The sequence below is a fragment of the Calonectris borealis genome, chromosome 2 (assembly GCF_964195595.1).
Source record: "Calonectris borealis chromosome 2, bCalBor7.hap1.2, whole genome shotgun sequence".
NCBI classification, from domain to species: domain Eukaryota; kingdom Metazoa; phylum Chordata; class Aves; order Procellariiformes; family Procellariidae; genus Calonectris; species Calonectris borealis.
The window spans coordinates 49507197-49528560 of record NC_134313.1 but is presented as its reverse complement, the minus strand read 5'-3'; the positions used below and the strand labels follow the sequence as shown (position 1 = coordinate 49528560).

General features: G+C 34.8%; 1 protein-coding gene across 1 annotated transcript in view; it reads right to left on the bottom strand.

The window, feature by feature from the left end:
* Positions 1-2620: 2620 nt before the first annotated feature.
* B4GALT6 (beta-1,4-galactosyltransferase 6) overlaps positions 2621-21364 on the bottom strand; it is a 30815-nt gene continuing 12071 nt past the window's right edge. The window contains exons 2-9 of the mRNA XM_075141925.1: positions 16400-16516; positions 15926-16039; positions 9802-9926; positions 9173-9289; positions 7687-7874; positions 5211-5333; positions 4231-4332; positions 2621-2964 (exon numbers count right to left, since the gene is read on the bottom strand). Of these exons, the coding sequence (XP_074998026.1) occupies positions 2817-2964; positions 4231-4332; positions 5211-5333; positions 7687-7874; positions 9173-9289; positions 9802-9926; positions 15926-16039; positions 16400-16516 (1034 nt within the window). The 3' untranslated portion in view covers positions 2621-2816. The remainder of the gene's footprint in view (positions 2965-4230; positions 4333-5210; positions 5334-7686; positions 7875-9172; positions 9290-9801; positions 9927-15925; positions 16040-16399; positions 16517-21364) is intronic.

Below are 21364 nucleotides of genomic sequence, written 5' to 3'. Positions count from 1 at the left end.
ACATTTATTTTGTTTGAAGGCACTGTCTATGTTAAAATTCACTACAGAATAGTACTGAGTTCAAGCAGGTAGTATACAAACACTATTTTTGATGTAATTTAAGATGGCAACTGTTAAAACTTCCCAGCAAAGTGATAAAAGGTATTTAGAGAATAGTGTTGGTTAACAATTCATAATTTCACATCCATTCGCTTTGGGGCACCAAAATGTAAACTTTTTAAGAACTCAGCTACATGTCATAATTCATTCGCATACTGGTTTAATTCACATTTTTCTAAGTCCATACATGATTAATCACTTAGAGCTGCAAAGTTATATCAGTTCAGCCACAGCATATGTGTTATATAGTATGTATATATGTATGTACATATACATATATATGCATTAGAATCTTTAAAATTGCACATTAATTTCACAGAATGCCTAACAAATGGGCACAAAAGCATGCTTCAGAAAGCAGTACAGACCTACAGTACCAAAGGATGTTTCATAACCATAGGTGTTAAATTGTAGGTGAACTTGTACTGAAAACCAGGAATCACTTCAAAACTACATCAGGGATTTAAAAATGTATTCAACAGCTCTTAAAGAATTGTATTAGTCTGTTATGAAATAAGACTAATTTTATTTTGAAGATATAATTGTTCATACAGTGTATTAATTATCTCCCCTTTATCCATATGCTTCAGAATATTCTATACACTCAGTTATAGAAAAATATATCAGGAGGTGATTAAACCACTTAAGCATGCTTTTGAAGGGTGTTTTGTTCACTTTATGCTCACTTTTTATTATTTTCATTGCATTACATCATTCCTAAAGCATATTAGATTAACTGGTAGATTTTAAGGTAATTCCAATGTGGTTTAAAATATCCCTTACAATTGTTCTCAACTACTTAAATTAATTCATTACATTTGTACTAAATATGTGGGATGCCTACAACTAAGCTATAACTTTACTGCAGAATGGCTAAGGGTATAATTTGCTGCTGGGATGTTAAAGACATAAAAGGTGTTTATGGCAAACAAACTCAAATATACAAAGCACCACACCATCTGCGGCAGCAATTCAGGAAACCAACACATAGTAATGAGTTAAAGTTAGTATTCTTTGTCAACACTCTTACAGAACACTCTATGGATAAACAATCCTTATTATATACTGCTTTCCATTCTTCATGGAGCAGAAGTCAGTCTTTGGTTCCTAAAGAGTTGAGTAACTGTGACAAACAAAACAGTTTAGTATATCTTGGTCAATATCTTTGCATTAACATAGAAAATAAATGATCCAGTCCTTTTTCTTAGTATTAACAGGGATGTAAAAAAATATTAGGAAAAGATAATAATGCTTAGCAGTGGGATACTTTCAGGTAGCGTAACATTACAAGCAAACAGAAAATAAGAAGATATGTTTTCCATTATAAGCCAAGGAAAGAGGCTAGTTACTCATACATATAACACCACAAAAATAGAGAAACAGACAGGACCAATCTTGAGTGGGACTGCGCAACCTCAATCTCATTGAAAGTCATCGACTTGAGGATACTTAGTGCATCATAGAAGCACTCAGCACTCTACCAGAATAGGCCCTTAAATAGCTATATTGATTAATATATTACGGGTGGAATTTTAAAAAGCACTTGGGATTGGCCTGCTTTCAGTTCCGCTTACGCCATCACCATCATCGGAACAGTTTGACCAACACCGTGGTTCTGAAAATCCCACACTGCAAGCATTAGAACTATTAGAACTATGTTTTATTATTTTCTTAAAAATCTTACTTTAATATTCTTCCAATGAAGACACATTTTTGGCTCTTCTGATTTTGGAGGAATAAAAGTGCTGTTTACTAGAATTTAAAAAAAAAAAAAAAAAGAACAATACCAAAATACTGTACGCACCTAGACACATTGTTTTAGGCATTAAAATCCCTGACATTGACACTAGTGGCACACTTGGAAACAGTTAGAATTCCTGTAGATCATAATATGCAACAACCGCAAGATTTTCCCTAATACACATGCAATATGCATATAAATAGGATTTAGATGGCAGGCAGGGTATCATACAATTTTGCTGGCAATAAATAAAATTAAAAGCTTTCTTTCTAACAAGTTCATATACGAAATTGATTTTTCTATATAGATATGCAGGAGGCCTAGAGCTCAAAACTAGTATAACAGTTTACAGTCATAGCTGGCCAACAATTAATATTTCCTTCATTTCACATAAGGTATAACCTTTTTTTAAGCATACTTACATTTTACATTTGTTCTTTCATGCTAGTAAAAACATTCCTATAGAATTCAAACGAGAACACACTCAAATACATACTGAAGCATAAAATATTGAGCAATTTAAAAGCAATGTACACACATTAATTTACATCACATATTTACAAAACACATTTTAAAAAGAAAAAAAAGCATTCATTTAAATACGAGGGGAGGGACAGTTTAGTATAAAAAAATCCTGGAAGAAGAGGCCCCTGTCCCTACTTCCAGAGAAGCTACAAGTCTGTTTTCTGCAGTTTATTTAGTTGAGTGGTTAAGATAGAGAATATGAAGAATGAAGGCTTGAACAGTAGTCTCATGCTGTAAACATCTGAGTTGTAGCTGCTGGCTTTTCTTTCAGAACAAAATGCATGGTACATAAAATCACTTTACTTCTCATCCCAAATATGCATCATCAAATGGTCAAAAATCTCTAATTCTAAGATGCTGTTTGTTGGTTTGGTTTTGTTTTACAGTGTCTATTAGTAGCTTCCAGTGTTAAAAGTTTATTCTGGTAGGGTAGCTTGTCATTCCACTTCCATCAATAGTCTCTAACAGGAGCAAGTTCTGGTATGAGATTAACAGTTATATTTTTATACAATCTACTGACAAGTATTTTAGGAGTATATATTAAATTGTTCAACCCATCAATATACTGACGTTCTCTGGAATACCTCAGAAGTTTATATCTGCAGAGGGAGTTGGAAGAATAAAACATGAGAAAGATTTGCAAGAAACAATTCAATTGATGTTAGACATGATACTGCAACAGTCATTTCATTTTGAAATATGCTTTAAATTCTGAAACTACCTCTCAGTCCTTTGAAATTACCAAATTACCTACCTAAGCTTTAAATGCAAGCCACTTTCTGGTTTTTAATACACTTAGATTTTATGTTCATATATACAAGTTAACATTAAGACTAAGTAACAAAGAAGGCATTTAATATGTATACTTTTTATGGTCCCAAACTAAACTGATTTTTAAAGACCATTCAATTTCTTCATGTTCTTTTGCTATAAAACTCAACTACAGAGCTCAGAGAAGATTTATGAACCTTCACTGTTCATCATTATACATTTAAATGTCTGAATTGTTTTTCATTTAATTCTTGAGACTCCTGCATTTGCAAACATCTAAATTTGAGGTGATTAAAAAAACAGTTCTCCTCCCCCTCCCCCAGACTACTGATATATATCGTATCATGTATTTACTCATGTCTACTGTACGTGTCTATTTAAAAATTATGAATAAAGTAGAAAATAATGATGTTCCCAGAAAAAGAGACACACATTGATAACAGAATTGAGCAGTATTTCTAATTATCTGCGAACACATACCATGAACCCTTTATTTTGCGTTTCACATTATAATTTTTAGGTGTAGCTCATCTGCTGCATTCTGGTTGCTATTCCAGTCTAGGGCAGCCAGAACCTACTGGCCAGTTAGTGTTTTGCATCTTTGTAGCAAAGGAAAGGAACCCCGAAAGAAAACATTCGTGTCAATGTAAGCAAGAAATGAGAAGACCTATATCTCAGAAAGGAATGAAATATGATGGAAGCAACCAATCCTTGAGGAGTTTTAAAGTCTGTTTTCACGCAGAAGTCATTTCCCCTAGCTGTACTGCTTCCTCTTGCAGAATATCCAAATTAACCAACTAATGGAGCCCTGCCAGTACTAATGCCCAAACTATTAAGGAACAACAACATTCTGCATCAAAGATCGTGACAATAATATCCTCTGACACACAAACTCAGTCTCTCTCACGGTTAAATAAGAAATATCTGTACACCAAACATAATGTGTTTAAGAAAATACAAAGTTTAGCACTAAAGAGGGAGTAACACTGATAAGCACCGACTGCTTATTTGTATGTGTGGAAGATTTGCATGTGTATAAGAAAAAATTTTACATCTTTAGCTCTAGTATTTGAGGAGTTCTCGGTTTTTCTTACCGTCCTAAAAACTGGACTTCACCTCTGTGATGATGAGGAATGGATTTGTACTTCCCTAAATCTCCCTCTGGTCTTGTTACGTTGTATCCAGCATAGTGAACCCTACAGTATAATACAGAAACATTTGTATGAAGAGTATTAAAAAGATGTTTTTACAAGTTACAGCAAAAGTGAAAAATACGGATCAAATCTTTGAAAGCTAAGTCTTTGCGTTCACTGACATCCTCTCCCTAAAAAACCCGAAACACTCCTAACCCAACAACTAAAAAAGCTGGCAAAACCAATGAAGTGTGAAATAGTAATAATTTCGTATTTGTTCTTAAAGCACAACAGCATAAAAATATGAAGATAGTAAGGAAAAAGAATAAAAACATACAAACTCTTCCTTTAAAATGTATCTCTTTATATATAAACTCATGCAGACACTTAGTTTCAACAGCTCAACTGGAACATTTTACAGGTGTTTATTGTAAGCAGTTAGTAATACAGTGAGTATTGTTGTACATTGTCCAATTTGTGACTATCAATATAGTCACAAATTAACCTCTCTCTCAAACACTGCTCCTAAGATATGAAAGATACTTAAACTCATGCTTACTCTACATGTCTGTGGGATGGTATTCCATAATGCTAGCAGCAAGAAAGATGTAAATTAAAATTAAAAAGTAACGCACAGAAGACTAGAAGGAATGAGACTAAATATGCTTAATACTGTTATCTGTTGTTATATCCGTTATTTGTTACAAGACCTATCTCTTAAAAGCCTGTTAACTGTCCCCAGGCCAAGAAAAAAGAACATCATACTTATCCCTTCAAACGGTACGTTCTGATATTTCTGAAGTGAACTCTTTAGAAATGTTAGAATTTGTTCATTTAAAACAAACAAAAAAAAGGTAACAACTGAAAGAAAAAACACCTAATTGTTCTAAAGGAGTGGATACCACAGAACGATAAGAAAGACATAAGCACTGAACACTCACCTGTTCCAAAGATCATCATCTTCTCCACCCCATCCCCAAAAGGCATTTGGAAACCCATTGATCTTCTTGAATTGTTCCACTGTCAGGCCACTTACACCACCGAAGAACTCATTGTATGGAAGACTGAAAACAAAAGACAAATTCTGTATTATTAGCTGAACTTAGATAGGTAGCCCTCTCTTTGAACAGTGCCTTTCAAAAAAACAAGAACCCCCCCAAACTAAGAACATGAGATGCTGAATGTATTCACTAAGGGAAATTGGTTCACAGATCGCTGGCAATTAGTAACATATATGGAAGTTGAATAAAACGTTTGCTGTAGTGTCTGATTTGCATAAAAGGTACTCTTAGACTGTAGCTCAAATTAGTACCGCCACATGAAACAGAAGTCTATCACATATTTCAGATGGCTGATTCAGACCCAAAGCTGAAGTGTAAACTGAAGCCCTCAAACTATTGTATTTTGACACTATTCAGCTGAAAAAAACTCTTTAATCAACTGAAAAAATTAGAAATCTGTAAAGCATCAATTCAGTAATTTTAATTCATGACTGTATTCTACAGAACTGTTAAAACTTGAAAGGAACAGTTTAACAGTACGTATTCAACCACAGTGAAATACATACTTATTTAAAAACCAGTTTTCCAGTTTTTAGAAGCTAAACTTTTGAATCAAAAGGATCTAAAGGCTTTTTTGTCAGTAAGCATACAGTAATTACTAACACATATTATTAAGTAATAAGCAGTTGGCCACCACGAACAGCCACTATAGCTATATAACATAACATACTAAGGCCCAGGCAATGTGATTTCCAGTTCTCAAAACACTTTGTCAATCAAAAAAAAAAAAAAAAAAATTTAAGTATCTATATTTACTTCCATCAATATTAACTTGTATCCTTAACCCAGAAGCTGCTACAGTAAAGCACGTTCCTCTTTCAGAAACAGCACACAATTTCATCAAATAAAAGTAATCGAACATGTTTCTCAGAAGATGCTTCCAAATGTGGAATCTTCAAGGAGTTAGGACTATCTACAAAAAGATTTACCATTGCTTAGGACACAATTGCCACACTGAAGGACAAATAACTCCAGAATGCAAGGGGAAAGAAAAAGAAATACACAGTCATGTAATTTCTGATCTCTGTGGAAACACAGATTTCAATGAAATCTTAATAGCTTTCGGGGAAGGTTGTTACTATATATTCCCTTTCAATATTTAACTGAAATAACAGGTGTTCTAACCCCCCCCCCCCAAAAAAACAAATGCCCCCCTCTCCCCCACCCCAAAAAAAACCCCAACCAACAAAAACCCAACAACAACCCAAAAGCAACCCACCAACCAAAGATAAAAACAATTGGGGGATGACAGTTTATGGAACTGTTTGAGGTTTTTATTCATATATACATATGTGTGTGTGGTGCACATGCACTTTTTTGTATATATACAGAAATATATATTTATTTTTATATTTTATAGATATGTATTTATATATACATTTATCTATTTTATAAACATATTTTGTAAATATTTATCTGTACTTAGACATTCTATAAATTTTACAAATGTATATATAAATACACAAAGTATTTTATAAATACATGTAAAGACAGATTAAATCTCTTACATATTTGTATGTGTTTATATATTTTTAAATATATACAAAATCTTTAAAGGTTTGACTGCTAATTGGCTGACAACCTGAAGTCCAAACGCACAGTCATGTTTTCAGTGCGTTGCTTTTGATCTATCAGGTTGACCAGGTGTTCAAGTTAATCAACTTCACAAATAAAATTTCAAGATGGCAAATACATACATGTAGCAAGCAATAAGCTACAGCATTTTGTGAAGTGATTAGAAGAGTGTCATGAGATAGCGGAGTGTTAAAAAGCAAGTAAAACATCATTAATGTAAAATGGCAGAAGGAAAGGAGGTAACAAAACTGCAGGACCCATTACATTCATCAAATTTCAATAGAGGCCGAATACAAGATAAAAATGGTCTAGCAGTAAGAAAATCTTCTGTTTAAAAAGCAGTACAAAGCAGAAATAACTTGTACATTTAAAAGAAAATTAAGACATTTCTTCTGTGGTATTTTGCTGCAGATTATCTGCTTATCTTTGTTAACAGCCACCACAAAGACTTATGTAGCCAGAAAAGATTTCTAATAAGCAAGGTAAGTTTTTCCCCCTTGACACATGTAACTTACTTTTTTTTTTTTTTTAAAGATCAACCTCACTGCAACAAGTTCAATACTGAAAATTATAAATAATATCTTCAAATTAGCAACATATCAAATGTAGACACTAAACTTAAATCTTCCTTGTAATAACTAGATATTCATTTATGTAAATAGCATGGTAGGAGCCTGTTTTATTGGTTTCACCTACTGTATATACTGTCACAAAATTAATACACACTTTAAGAATGTTTCTGGGTCTTTAAGAAACAATGTGAATTAAGCTAATTACTTACATGTACATGTATTTGTCGAGCTTTGCTGCAAAATGGCGTGGCATTTCTCCACATCCATAATAATTTCGGTCATTTTCAGGTAAGTGATCCACATCATGAAATATTATGCAGTCCCAGACAGCATCCTTCATAGCCTCTTTGAAGCCAACATTAAAGAGCATTGCACGATTAAAAGGTTGTGTACCTGTCTTCAAACAGAAAGCAAAGGAGACATTGTAAGAATCAAGAAGAAAGAGACGAAATTTCAATACTATGAGAAATACATCCTCTACTACATAAAAAAAAAGCATTGACAAAGATACCTGTTACTCCTCTAGCTAAGCAGAGCAATAAGTCTGGTTAGCACCAACTACATCAACTGTATTTTGTGATTTAAAAGTCTAGATGTTCTCCCCTCTTACACAAAACTTAACAGCACTAGCAACTTATAGCACTAGTAACACTAAAATATCAAAATATGAGTGGTTTGGAGTAATACAGCATGACATTACGAGTTAAAGAAATACTGATACACACTAAGAAAAAAACGTTAAGTTTTGTTTCTTGTTAAAACAGTCAATTACTGAAAAAATTCCGATGCTGTGAAAACGCCTGCAACTTGGTTACATATTTATTATTAACCTTATATTAGAACTTACTTCCAGTTTCTCAGAAACTTTAATGAAGTCAGATTCAAATAATTTTTATTTCCAGTACAATTTAAATCTCCTCATGTCCATTTTGAACAAACAAGATAATATAAGACCTTTTGATATGGCAAATGAATCCTATATGCCTTTTTTTAAGTGACAATTTAGAGGATTTTTTTGTTTTCTGCAATTTTTTCACTTTGTCACCTGAAAATATTGCATTACATAAACCATGAAAAATAAGTCCTGTAATTTCTTTAGGGATCTAGCTATCTACTACAGTGCAAATTCCTTAAGCTACCCATCTGCACTACTTCACTCCTTGATTGTGGCTTGCAGAAACTTTTTTTTTTTTTAAAAAGTGATTTTTTTCCTCCATATCCATTCCTCTCCGTTTCTGAAGAGACCTCTAGCCAAGGTACTAGTTGGTAATTTTATATCATTAATGCCTCCATTATATTTCACATATATTAACTGGACAGTATACACTTTAATACCATTGTCTTCAACTGGATTTCAGTGAGCATGTGCTGTAAAATGGCCTGCTGTAAATGACCGTTTCCAATTCTTACACATAAAACCTTCCCCCCCACCCCCTTGAAAGCTTACAAAAACTATACATTCAAAGAGGCCATGTTATCACCTATAAAATATCAGGCCACATTTGAAGAAAAGCAACATGTATCTGGGCACTGCTTAAACTGGGCAACGGAGCTGAACTTTCCTTTTTCATTCAAAGGATTAGAACAGCAGAGTAACAATTTTTAAATTCAGGATTCATCCAAATCTTGATAAGAATATCAAATCCCCTTTAGTAAGGAATCTTGAAGAGTCACTTCTCAAGTAAATGCTGTTACCTGTTCAACAACATAGAAGGCAAATTCCAGTCGCTGCTTTTGCAACATAGGTATCAGATGACGAAAAAAAATTGGAAGATGCTCATGGCGATTCCGAAAAGGAATAAGGATTGCCACCTTCAAAAAATTATATATATATATTAAGCTATTATATTAGCATTTTTAAATTTTAATGTTTCAATACAGATCAAGTCTCCCATGGCTTACATAGGCTTTTCAACTTTTACACCTAAATTGGCTTGGTGTTCTACACTCTCATTCCTGCTACGAAATTTTGCTCAAAAAATTAAAGAAAGAAAAAAATTCTGAGTAAAATATAAATAAGATTTTCCTTTTACGTTCATTTGCTTCTAATTATACTTTAAGCAACATACACATAGGACAAGTTTGCAGACATATGATAAAATGTTTAGTAACAACAGTTAATGAACCTTTAGAAGCTCTTGACAATCCATTTCAAGTTTTTCTTCAACTTTAGTCTCCTCTTGAGCACAGACAGCATAATACATATACTGTAACATACTACATATTATATAAAATATATAGCAGTAAAAGACTGAGTGCTTGCAATGGTAAACTACTCGTACACCAACAGGAAAAAAAAAAACAACAGAAAAGCAGCATCCCACCTTCCATCGTGGCTTACAGTCTTTTGGTTTCCAGTGTCCTCCTGGTTTAATGTCTAAATCTTTTGAAAACAGTTGCTGAATTTCATCAAAACTAATTTCACTCATATTGACATTGATAAGGCCTCCTAAATACAGAAAAAAATTTTATTTATTAATTTCAATTAAGACAACAGATCTAATGCTACAAGGTATACCATAGACAAATAGCATCAGAAATTTGTATTTACACTACTTACAGATAAAAAAGACACAGTTTATACTATCCTCTTAATATTCAGTTTTTACAGAATGAATTTCAGTATTTCCCAATATAAACATTCCTTCAATAAATCCTATAAGCAAAATACTCATTTTAGAGGACACAGAACAAGCAAAATAATTTGAATTCTGTATCTGTTCCAGAAAATTAGAGTCACTTTTCATTTCAAGTACTACTTAACAATTTCACATCATCTGCACTACTGAACTGATACCCAAATTCTGGGTTTCTTCCTACCTGCTCTTCCACAAAACCAGAAAATGCATCATCACTACACTCAACAAAATTCCTCAATTTAAATTCTTGATGATTACACACATTTCATGTACAGCTCTCATCCATTAATTCACCACTGTCTGCATCAAACCAATTTATAGCAAGTGGCTGGATTTGCGAATTACCGCTAATAGAACTAATAAGCCCAATGGGAAAAGCATTCGCAAATAGCTACTGATTACAGTGGAATTCAGTAAGATATTGAATAAAGACCACAATATGGTAGCAAAAAAAATCAGGTTGGTACTTACTATGAGAAACTATTTACACTTAGTTGATAGCTAACAGTTGTCTGTCATTAGCTTATGCATGTGTATAAGCGTCAAAACTGGAAATAACGACTCTATCCTCAAAAGCAGAGGTAGAAGGAATTAAGAAAATTTGGGGAGAAGAATAGTGTAACACTCATTAACCAGAAGTTCAAGTTGTTCTTCAGCAACTACTATACTAGATCATCAAATAAAAATCTTGCAACAACTATCTGACAGACACCATAAAATATTCTACTTTTTTTTGTCTAAACATTTAAGTCTTTTGGTGAGGGTTTGAATTTTAAAGTCAATGAAAGAAATCACTCCGGTTTTCTCCCCTGTGCCCATACCCAAAAGATCCTATTTGTGTCCAAAATATTGCTTCATGTTGTAACGCTGAATTGACCAGCTATCTAAATCTTCTGGAAAGACTGAAAATTATTGGAGCATACTAGGAATAACTATTGTTTCCAGAAGAAGGCAGAAGATACTGCAAGAGCTATTTTAGTTTTCGATATGATTAAATGTAGAACTACTTGTAAATGTGGAAGGTAACTTTAAAAAAAAGGAATATGATAGGAAAAAAAGGACCAGGAACAGCACAATAAGGAGAAGATCTTTTAAGAGCAGATTTAAGCAAACTCACATTTATTTATTTATTTTTGAAGAAAAAGGAAACCTGGTAGTTGCTGAAAAAACACTGTATAAATATACACCAGAACAAGCTAATCCTACACAGCTTGTTTAAAAAAAAAAAAAAAAAAAAGAATAGTAAAAGAGTATTTATATAAGGCAGGTGCTTCTAACTTGATGGGACATTCTCTCTGGAAATTCTCTCCAGAGTGTTTAAAAAGTAGCTATAGTAAACCCTGACTTATTGGTACTATCACAAGTACACAGGAGATGGGCGAATAGAAATCAGCAGTATTCCCCTATCATTGGTGGGGGGCAGGAGAAGGCATCTCAGTAAATATTTGGGCTTAGTATTCACTACTTCCATTACTGTCTAGCATGCCGCAATAAAACATATTTATACAATCTGCAAAAAAAGAAAACTGAGGAAGCAGAAAGCATTTTGAAGAACAGAATCAGAAAGCAAAATAATTTCAACAAATCAGAAACATACTGAAATCAATGAGTGAAATTAATTTTAAAAAGTATGGATTGTTGCTGAAGGAGAAATGAAGCATACACACACAAAACAGGAAATACTTGGCTATGCTGCAGTATGCAGAAAGATATTTTGATGGTTTATAATGGATTGTCTATTAATATGAGACAATAAACTGTAATGCAGTTGCACAAAAATGGCAAATCTCATTCTGGAATACATTAACTACTGTTATAAGAAAGACAGAGAAGGTAATTACGAGTTCGTTTTGTAACCAGGGTTTTAGCGGTTATGATGCTTCAAAAGGAAATCAAATTATAAAAAGTCTACAGTACAAAAATCAAGAATGAAGAGAGCTTTAGAAACTATGTAGTCTAGAAAGGCCGAAAGTACTGGTTTATCTACAAAGGAACAGACTGACAAAAATGTAAGTCTTTTCCAAGACAGAATAATTTGGTACATAGATGGTAACTAATTTTTTTTCAAGCATCAAGAAGGCCAAGGAGAAATCTGATTAACTTGCAGGGGGCGGCTGAAGAAAAAAGTAAGTGCAGGTTGAGTATCAGGTTGAGTATTAGGAAAAGCTTTGTTCAGTTGATGGAATACTAGAATATACTATTTCTTGAGACAGTAGAACTTCCTCCGCTGATTACTTTTTTTTTTAAATACAAAATATATTTTTCTAATATCTATTTTAAATGGTTTAGGTATATTCAACCCCAGTGTACTGTGGTGATCAAACTAGAAGATCTGGATATTTCTTATAGCTCATTAAGTTCTTAGACAAACCATGAAGTGACTTGGGTAGACTGCTTAAAAATTCTTAACATGAGGGTTTTATTTGATATAACTGAAAAAACTGATCTGCTTTCCATTTACCTCTCAAGTCAGTATTATAATTGTGCTGATTAAATACTCTTTTGTACTGCTTCTATCTTGAAGTAGAGGTGTCTTGCTTTTGAATTAGCACAGCAGTTCTCAACCAGTGGGTTATAACCCGAAAGACTGAGCCACACGCAAAAGGCACTCGGTTGGTCCTATTTTAAGAGCATAGTACTTGGGACAAAACATAATTTTACCATACTCCTTCCATGATACAAGTTTGGCAAGTTGATGTAAAGAAGAATAGTTGACTTCTATAATAACCTTAGACTATTAAGCAGGTCAAAATATACGTGATTCAAGAAGCTTTCTTCCCTGGCTATCTCAGGACCACCTACAACATTTCATTACATTAAATAATCTTCAGAGAAGTTTTATTTAGATTACAATTAAATACACAGATGGTTATTAAAAAGGTATACATGAAAACCAAAGGGTAAGATATACATCTCTTTGCTAAACAGTAACTTATCCAGTGAACCATTGTCTATTAAAATTATGATTTCTCTATTAAATTCAGCAGGACAGAATAAGTACAAAGAGATTACTAACAAAAAAGATGGAAAAGAGAGCAGCAATAAGGAGACCTATAGACAAATTCTGGTAGAATTACATATAGCCAATGAAGTTGATAGCAAGGATGGCAGGGTAGAATGCATCCCTACTCTGGAAATTCTAAATAGCTGTCAGTGCAAACAAATCTGCATCAATGATTTAAGTTAACATGCTATAAGTAGGCTGACCTACTAATGTACCTTAGTACCTTCTAACTTGCCTCATCCCTCCACTCCTGGACAGCAGACTAATACACAAGTAGAACAGGTAGCAGAAGCCAATCCAGTTTTGAACTAACTATTCTGGCAGAATTCAACTGCCAGATCCCTTGAAAGGTTCATTAAAAATACTAATTTATATGCATTTTTCAATCAACATAATCATCATTCTTGTTTCTCTGATTACGCAGAGTTGACATTTTTCTAACTTATTTGTTTCCCAAGGTAGCTAAAATATTTACTATTAGAATAATTTAGTTTTATTTTTTCACATGTGCAATATTACAGAAAAGAACATCCACGTGATTTTGAAAGTCAAACCCTATTTCTGGAGGGAAAGAGATTGAAGTAAGGATATAATCACACCGTGGCTAATTGCTACTTGGCTTAAGACAGTTTTCTACATGATTTAAGGTCATAAGCAACAGCAACTGATTTATACTTTTGACTACATGTCTGTACCTTTACAATGTAAGAGAAAAAGTTTAGAATTCGGAGGCATTGAAAAGAAACACAGATAACAAGCACTGTTACTGTACTCTTCACTGGATAAACTTCTCTGTTGAGATTAAAAAATAAATTGTAATGGAATCTAGATTAGCCTAATAAAATCTTCTTTGAAGAAAAAATGATCAGCAATTCAGTTTGGCTGTTAGCAACATTGTTTGGTATGATATGGATCTGAACTGCTATATTAAATACTTAATTACTTGCTCATGCTGAATGACAGCCCACCAGCTTAAGTCAGGTGTTAGCCTAAAAGAAAAGAGGTTAGAATTCTGGAAGGTGACACAAAACTTCAGAAACTTCAGAAACTATATCAAATTTTCTCTTTTACAAATCAGTAGTTTACTTGTTTGATTTTAAATATAGCAAGTAAAATAAACATTAGCATAACAGATACTGCCAGATACTAATGAACAGTCACTTCTAGTAACATATTTATACTTTATTTATAGAGAGTTGTTGATTCTTCTTCTCTAGTTGGTACATGCTGGCACCAAATGAGACCTTTCAATTTAACTAATTAGTTTTGAGGTCTATACTAACGCTACTATTAGTTCCTCACTCAAAAATATTGTCTGTCTACAGAACATTTACTAGAACTGAAGCAATTCCATGGATTACTGACTCAAGTTATGATTTCTGCCAAATGCAGAGCACAAAAAAAACATTTATACTTAATCATCCCTTGCTTCCTACAGCAACTCTGATAATGTAACAACAATTCCTAACATAGAGAAAAAAGCTGAAAATTCAATAGCAGTTTCTAAGAAGGAACTCTGTTTTAGCCAAGGGACTGCAATTTTATAAAGGTTAAATATAAGAACTATCTCTAATAGCAAACAATCAGTGGTGAAGGTCAAGGTAAAGCAGTCACCACCAGGAGTGATTTGCCTCTTTATGTTCAAAACTGGTCTCCTACCTAACACTTCCTGGTCTTTAAGGATTGCTTTCTCTACAAGCTGGAGGATAGCAAACATAGCCCAGAATTTTGTCTGAATCTGAAAAATGGGAGGGGAATTCACATGAAAATTTACAGTTCTTAACAAGAAATTTTAAGAATATTCCCAAACAAAGCTATACTTTGTCTACAGAAAGAAGATAAAAAAGTCATGCCAACAGCCTTTCAGCCACATTATTAAATAAGATTAAGGACACTGAGTTACATCAAGGAGCTCTTCCAATCTCAGTTTGTGTAACTGCTTTAATCGTGCAATATCTGCTTATGAGACCTTCTACATACACTGGGATACTGCTACTGAGGACAGCTGTGATATTACAGGTTTTATAAAAACCCAGCAAAACAAAACAGCAATGGTACCAGAGTATTCAACTCAGTTTCTTATTTCTGCATGACACTCCTCTGCAACTAAACACTTTCAAACAAAGTAATTAGAAGTTTCAATTCTAGGTTCAAAGAGAAATAAAGTTAGGGTTACCTAATGAAGTTCTATTTAATAGCTTGGGATCTTAAACATCTGGATTTGAAAGCTTAATTTTAAAATTTCCTGAGGATCACAACTTTTCAGTTGTTATGTAAGTACTACTTCCTCATTATGACAGGGCTTTAGCACTTTCTTACTTCCATCAATTCTCACTTCACTACACCATCTTGTTCAGTTTCCTATATATTGAGATAACTGTGATTAGCTGATGAAGATTTGAGAACTACTTTCTGACTTATGAATCTTTGTATTAGGAATACCATTTCCAAAAAAGAAATTTTTAACTATTCCTCAAAATACGCAACTCTGAATGGGTACTTTTTATAAAGTTAGAGTATTCCTACATATTAATAAAAACATTTAGTATTTATTCTGTAGAAAGTAAAATTATTTGTAAATAAAATTAAAACACATTAGGTGATTAGTAAAGAGGACAAAAGTTTTAGTAACACAATACCTACAGGCAAAATTCTGCTAACCATATCATCCATTCTCAGATGTATTTTATTCATTATTTTCTGCTATGTATTTGGACTCTTTACAATTATGTTTTATATTAAAATAATTGTATTTTGTTTTACGTACAATCCAATTTACTACATAAACATCAGTTTAAAACTTACTCATGTAAGGCAGCTTCTCTGGACAAGCCTGGTAAGGAGAGTAAGTGAAGTTTTCTGGAAGATACATTGTTGTTTGAGCAACACAGTCACTAGAATTGTTTCCTTCAGGATAATCTTAAAAAGAGGAATTGATTTTTGTAAAAACCTATGTTATCTGAATTTGTAACATATCATCATGCAGGTGAGAGCATTAACTTTGTAAATAACAAATTCCTCGCAGCATGATTAAAAAAAAAAATTACTGCACTAAAGGAACAATAATTAATTAAAATATCTTTGTTCCAGCTATGACAAATATTTCCTACTAAAGTAAACTGATACACAGTAACTATTTGGCCTTCACTCCAGTTCCAGAGAAGTAGGACTTGGGTCTAGGTTTTCATAATCAAGTTACGTCATTAAGGTTTGGCGTGTTTCGTTTTTTTTTTTCATAAAGCTCTCTTAAAAATAAAATTAAATAAGAAATATTCTTACCTGTGCCATTCAGTGTAGTATTTTTGTTAGTGTACAATCTGATCATGTGTCCTATTGTTTTTACATTTTCTCTCAACATTATACCACGAGCTTGCACCATAAAGAGATACGTGTTTGCTGATAAAACAAAAAGCAATTTTGAATTTGAATTAAAATAAGGTATTTCCAAATTACTCTAACATCCATTTATAATGTGTTCAATATTTGTTACTATGAATCCATGGCTAGTGAACCTTAATGCTTCGAGATGAAGATCCACAGAGCATGAAACCGAACAGCAACAAAAAAGAAGAATAAAACGGATTCATAACCACAGGTCTATATAAAACCCCAAAATTATAAAATAGCCCCCCTTTTTACTCATTAGTTAACACAACTTTCAGTCAAAACATACTGCTATTCATTCACTCCCAACAGCTGCTTCGTTATACAACTGCTACAAATCACTGCCAATCTCAAAGTATTAGTGTTTGATAATTATATGTGAAATATTTATTATAGGCATCAAGGGTGAGTAAATCAACATTCTGAGTAATTAAGCAACTCGCCAATTACAACAGCATGAAATATTCCTCTGTCTCAGCCTGGCACTCAAAGCCCCAAATCTGATCTCAAGACAATTCTTTGTCCTAAACAGAACAGAGTAAGTTGGAAAAGAAGCTGCATTTATGTCTGAGTAAGCAAATGTCGATCCAGGACCCACAGAGCTCAAAAAATAATGTAAAAGGAAGGACAAATTCCCTTTGTGGAACAGTTTTTACTCTGAGTACCAAAGAGGATCAAAGGGATCATCTGTCACTTCACCCATCTTAAGCACCCATTTGTCTGGTAGATATTTGGCTCGCTGTAACTAGTAACCACCCTAAGCAAAAAATGCTCTGAGACTTTGGAGGAAAGAACTAAACATACCAGAAAAACCACAGATTAATCTTAATCTGGCCTAAAGAGATTAAAGAAAGTTAGAAAATTATCTCAGGACCTCCATCAGATGACCCAGCACCAATGGCACGACACAAGTAACTCCAGATCAGCTGATATCTTCTTACAGCTAAACGCAAAGAGACTAGAGCTACAGAGAACTGTTTATAAAGGACTGGGGCATTTCCAGAGGAAAATACAGTAACTAATTCCACCACATTAGCTAACAATACTACCGAGACCCACAGAGATACAAATATCAACATAATCTTTTAAGGTGTATTATTTGCAAACCCTACAATAATGTTTTTATTTTTAAAAGAATGAATGGGGGGGCCTTCCTGGCTTTCAAAGAACTCCTTATTAGAACAAGAAATATTAGCACTTAAAGACAGGCTTGGAACACGTCAGGTGCTATGGATGGCACGTAATTCTCAAACTCTTGGCGAGCACGACTAGCTGTTTTGGTTAACAAGAATTTACATGTCTGTAAAAGTTATTCAGCTGCTAGGATTCTGAAGTTGTCTCAGCACCTCCCGGCCACTAAAACAGAAACAAAACAAAACAAAAAATCTACAACCTTGGCCTGATGACAGAGGTAGGAAATCCAACAAGAATGATTCTTACTGGGATGCAAGACAACTGGATCCAAAACAACAAATAACGTTCAGATTTCCTCACAGAAAACTTGCACAAAAACTTCTCAAAATTTTAACCCAATTCACTGTAAAATAGCGCTTTGGGGTTCCAATTATTTTCTTGCATTTGTAGTTTTCCATTCAATTTCTGTTTTTTAGGGTATCTGTATTAAACATTTCAGGGAATCTGTACATATATGAGTTCATATATGAAGTTACCTACTCAAGAAACTTTCTCGTTTAGGAATCAACATAAAAGCAATTTGATCTGTTCCTCCAAGAACAATTATTTACCTTCGAACAAACAATTTCAAAATTCAAGGCTTCCCTGAAAGTGGATTTTTGAAAAAGATCCCTGAAAGTGGATTTTTGCTTTTCAAATAGGACAAAAAGTTTCCTAATTAACAAAGAATTAGTTTCTTCAAACTTTAACATATTTCAAATTGGTATCCTCCCTTCTCTTTACCCCACATATTACTGTATAGCTCTTCTCTTCAATATCTTCCTATTTCGACACTAAAATAAAGTTCTTTTTTAATATAAATCAGTTAGTAAATACTGATTTTCAGAGGTAACCTCTGGAAGATTGTATGCTATATTCTCCTTTTTAATGTGATATCAAAAGGCAAAGTCCCTTGAGTTTTTAACACTGCAGAACAGCAGCTTTATAGAAACATAACCTTAATTCACATATATCAAGTGTGGTGGGTTGATCCAGCTGGCAGTTAAGCCCCCACTCAGTTGCTTGCTTACTCCCCTGCAGTGGGATAGGGGAAAGAACCAGAGGGCAAAACGGATGAAAAACAAAAACAAAAACTCCAACCAAACTCACCACCAGGAGACAGATGCCCTACCAGTCCCTAAGCAATGGCTACTTTGGGGGAAAAAAAACCTCCAGTTTTATTGCTGAGCATAACTTTACTTGGTATGGAATATCTCTTTGGTCACTACAGGTCAGCTGTGCCACCTGCATCCCCTCCCAACCTCTTGCCCACCCCGAGCCTACTCGCTGTGGGGATCTGAGTGGAAAACAGAAAAGCCTTGACGCTGTGCAAGCACTGTTCAGCAATAGCTAAAACATTGTCTTTATCAACACTGTTTCAATCACAAATCCAAAGCACGTGTCTCCAGAGACCCATGCTTAGACCTCTTTCTGATATCCCATAAATCATTTCATTAGCTGCTTCTTGTTCCTTTTTCATCATCAACACTATGAGTCCCTATCTTCAAACCTCCTAAGAATGATACCATCTTTCTTAATGAGAAAGATCAGCGCTTTTTCTTCTACTTACATGTTCACCAGCCTTGGGAATTTCTTCCTGGCTGCTACCAAATCACATTGATTGCAAACACTTCAGCTGTTAGACAGACAAATGTCACCTACTACACACCCAGAGACAGAAAATATGGACACTGTGCAACCAGTGAGCATACTCTCCAGCATTGCTCCTGATATGGCTGAGATGAAAGATTTGCTCCAGAAGTCACTGCAAGGAGTATTAGAAAAATCTACTCAAACACGTTACTGTTGCAGTCATAGGAACCTGATACAGTGCAGAACTGAGACTAAGATCTTCGAACAAGTCCACAAGAAAGTCAAGAAGGCCATATAACTGTTCTCAATTCCTATGGGAAACTTTACTGTAGCCCAGGTAATGCAGACATAAACCTTGATAAAACAGATTTTCTGCAAAAGCATCTGCATTTCCCCTTTGTTGAAGGACAACTTCCTCCTTCTGACAAAGAGGAGAAAAATTAGAACAAACACACCAGACCTTTGTGAGAGACAAAGCTAGAAAAGACATTTCTCTCAAAAGCAGGCATCATGAAAAGACAGAACTGAAAAAACAACCAGGCAAAGTCTGCTGCTACCTTGGCCTAAGTATGCAAGAGCTGCTCTTGCTAACACAAAGATCTAGCCTTGCCATGTTTTCATCAAGCTATTCTTGTAGTCTACCCAAATCCAACACCTCCTCTTCCTGGCTGATCTGCTTGTCAACTCAACGTACAGCTCTACCCAAATACATAAACATAATATAACATCATCTTCTCTGTGCACTCTTTGTCCCAGTTCCCTGGGTCTCCAGCACAATCAGAGTTACAAGGAGTACAGACCTGACCAGTTTATTCCACTGTCATTCAACAGCTGCTTAGGTAGTAGCAGATGCTTGAGTAGCCAATTAATTACTCCAGAAGATAAAAGCATCAGGCAAAAATCAAAGATATTAATTTAGTCCTAAAAATAAATCTCATTTACTGGCACAGGTTTGGGGGCAAAGACCTATGAAAAAGAGCACACTTCATATGCCACATCAACCAGCAGTGACAGCAACAAAGCATCCAACATAATCCACAACGGCCAGAAGCATAACAGAGAAATACATTTTTTCTGCTAGTGTGGTGAGGGAACAAGACTGACAGCAGAATACCAAGGGCTGGAGTTTGATGACTTCCACAGCAATCCTCTTTTCAGCTGTCATTGGTACTTTAATACTGGTCATCTTTCTGAGCTTGGCATGGGTTTCCACAAACCCTACCTATGCTGTCATGAATATGACCCTTAATGTACTTGGGTGTCCCTCAAGTGCCTGTATACTAATGCACGCAGTATGGGGAATATACAAGATGACTTAAGAGATCTGTGTGCAGTTCCAAGGCTACGATCTTAATTGGCATCACACAGACATGGTGGGATGGCTCCCATGACTGCAATGTTGCAATGGAGGGATACAGGCTATTTAGGGAGGGCAGGAAGGGAAGACGAGGAGGTTCGCCCTTTATGTGAGAGAGCAGCTGGAGTGCATGGACCTCTGCCTGGGGTTGAAAAAGGAGTCAACTGGGAGCTTATGGGTGAGGATTAAAGGTGACATTATAGTGGGTGTCTGCTATAGGCCACCTGACCAGGAAGAAAAAGCGGATCATGCCCTTTACAGATACAAAAACAGCCTCACATTCACAGGTCCTGGTCCTCATGGGGGCCTTCAACCACACCGATATCTGCTGGACAGACAACACAGCCAGATAAAAGCAGTGCAGGAGGTTCCTGGGGTGCATTGGCAATAACTTCCTGACACAAGTGATACAAGAGCCAACGAGGGGAGGTGCTCTGCTGGACCTCACGCTCACTAAGAAGGAGAGGCTCATTGAGGATGTGAAGATCAAAGGCAGTCTTGGCTGCAGTGACCATGAGATGGCGGAGTTCAGGATCCTGGGGGCAGGAAGGAGAAGAAAAAGCAAGCTCACAACCCTGGACTTCAAGAGTGAAGACTCCGGCCTCTTCAAAGATCTGCTCGGAAGAGTCCCATGGGATAAGGCCCTCGAGGGAAGAGGGGGGGCAAGAAAGCTGGATAATATTCAAGGATCACCTCCTCCAAGTTCAAGAGAGCTCCATCGCTATGAATATGAAGTC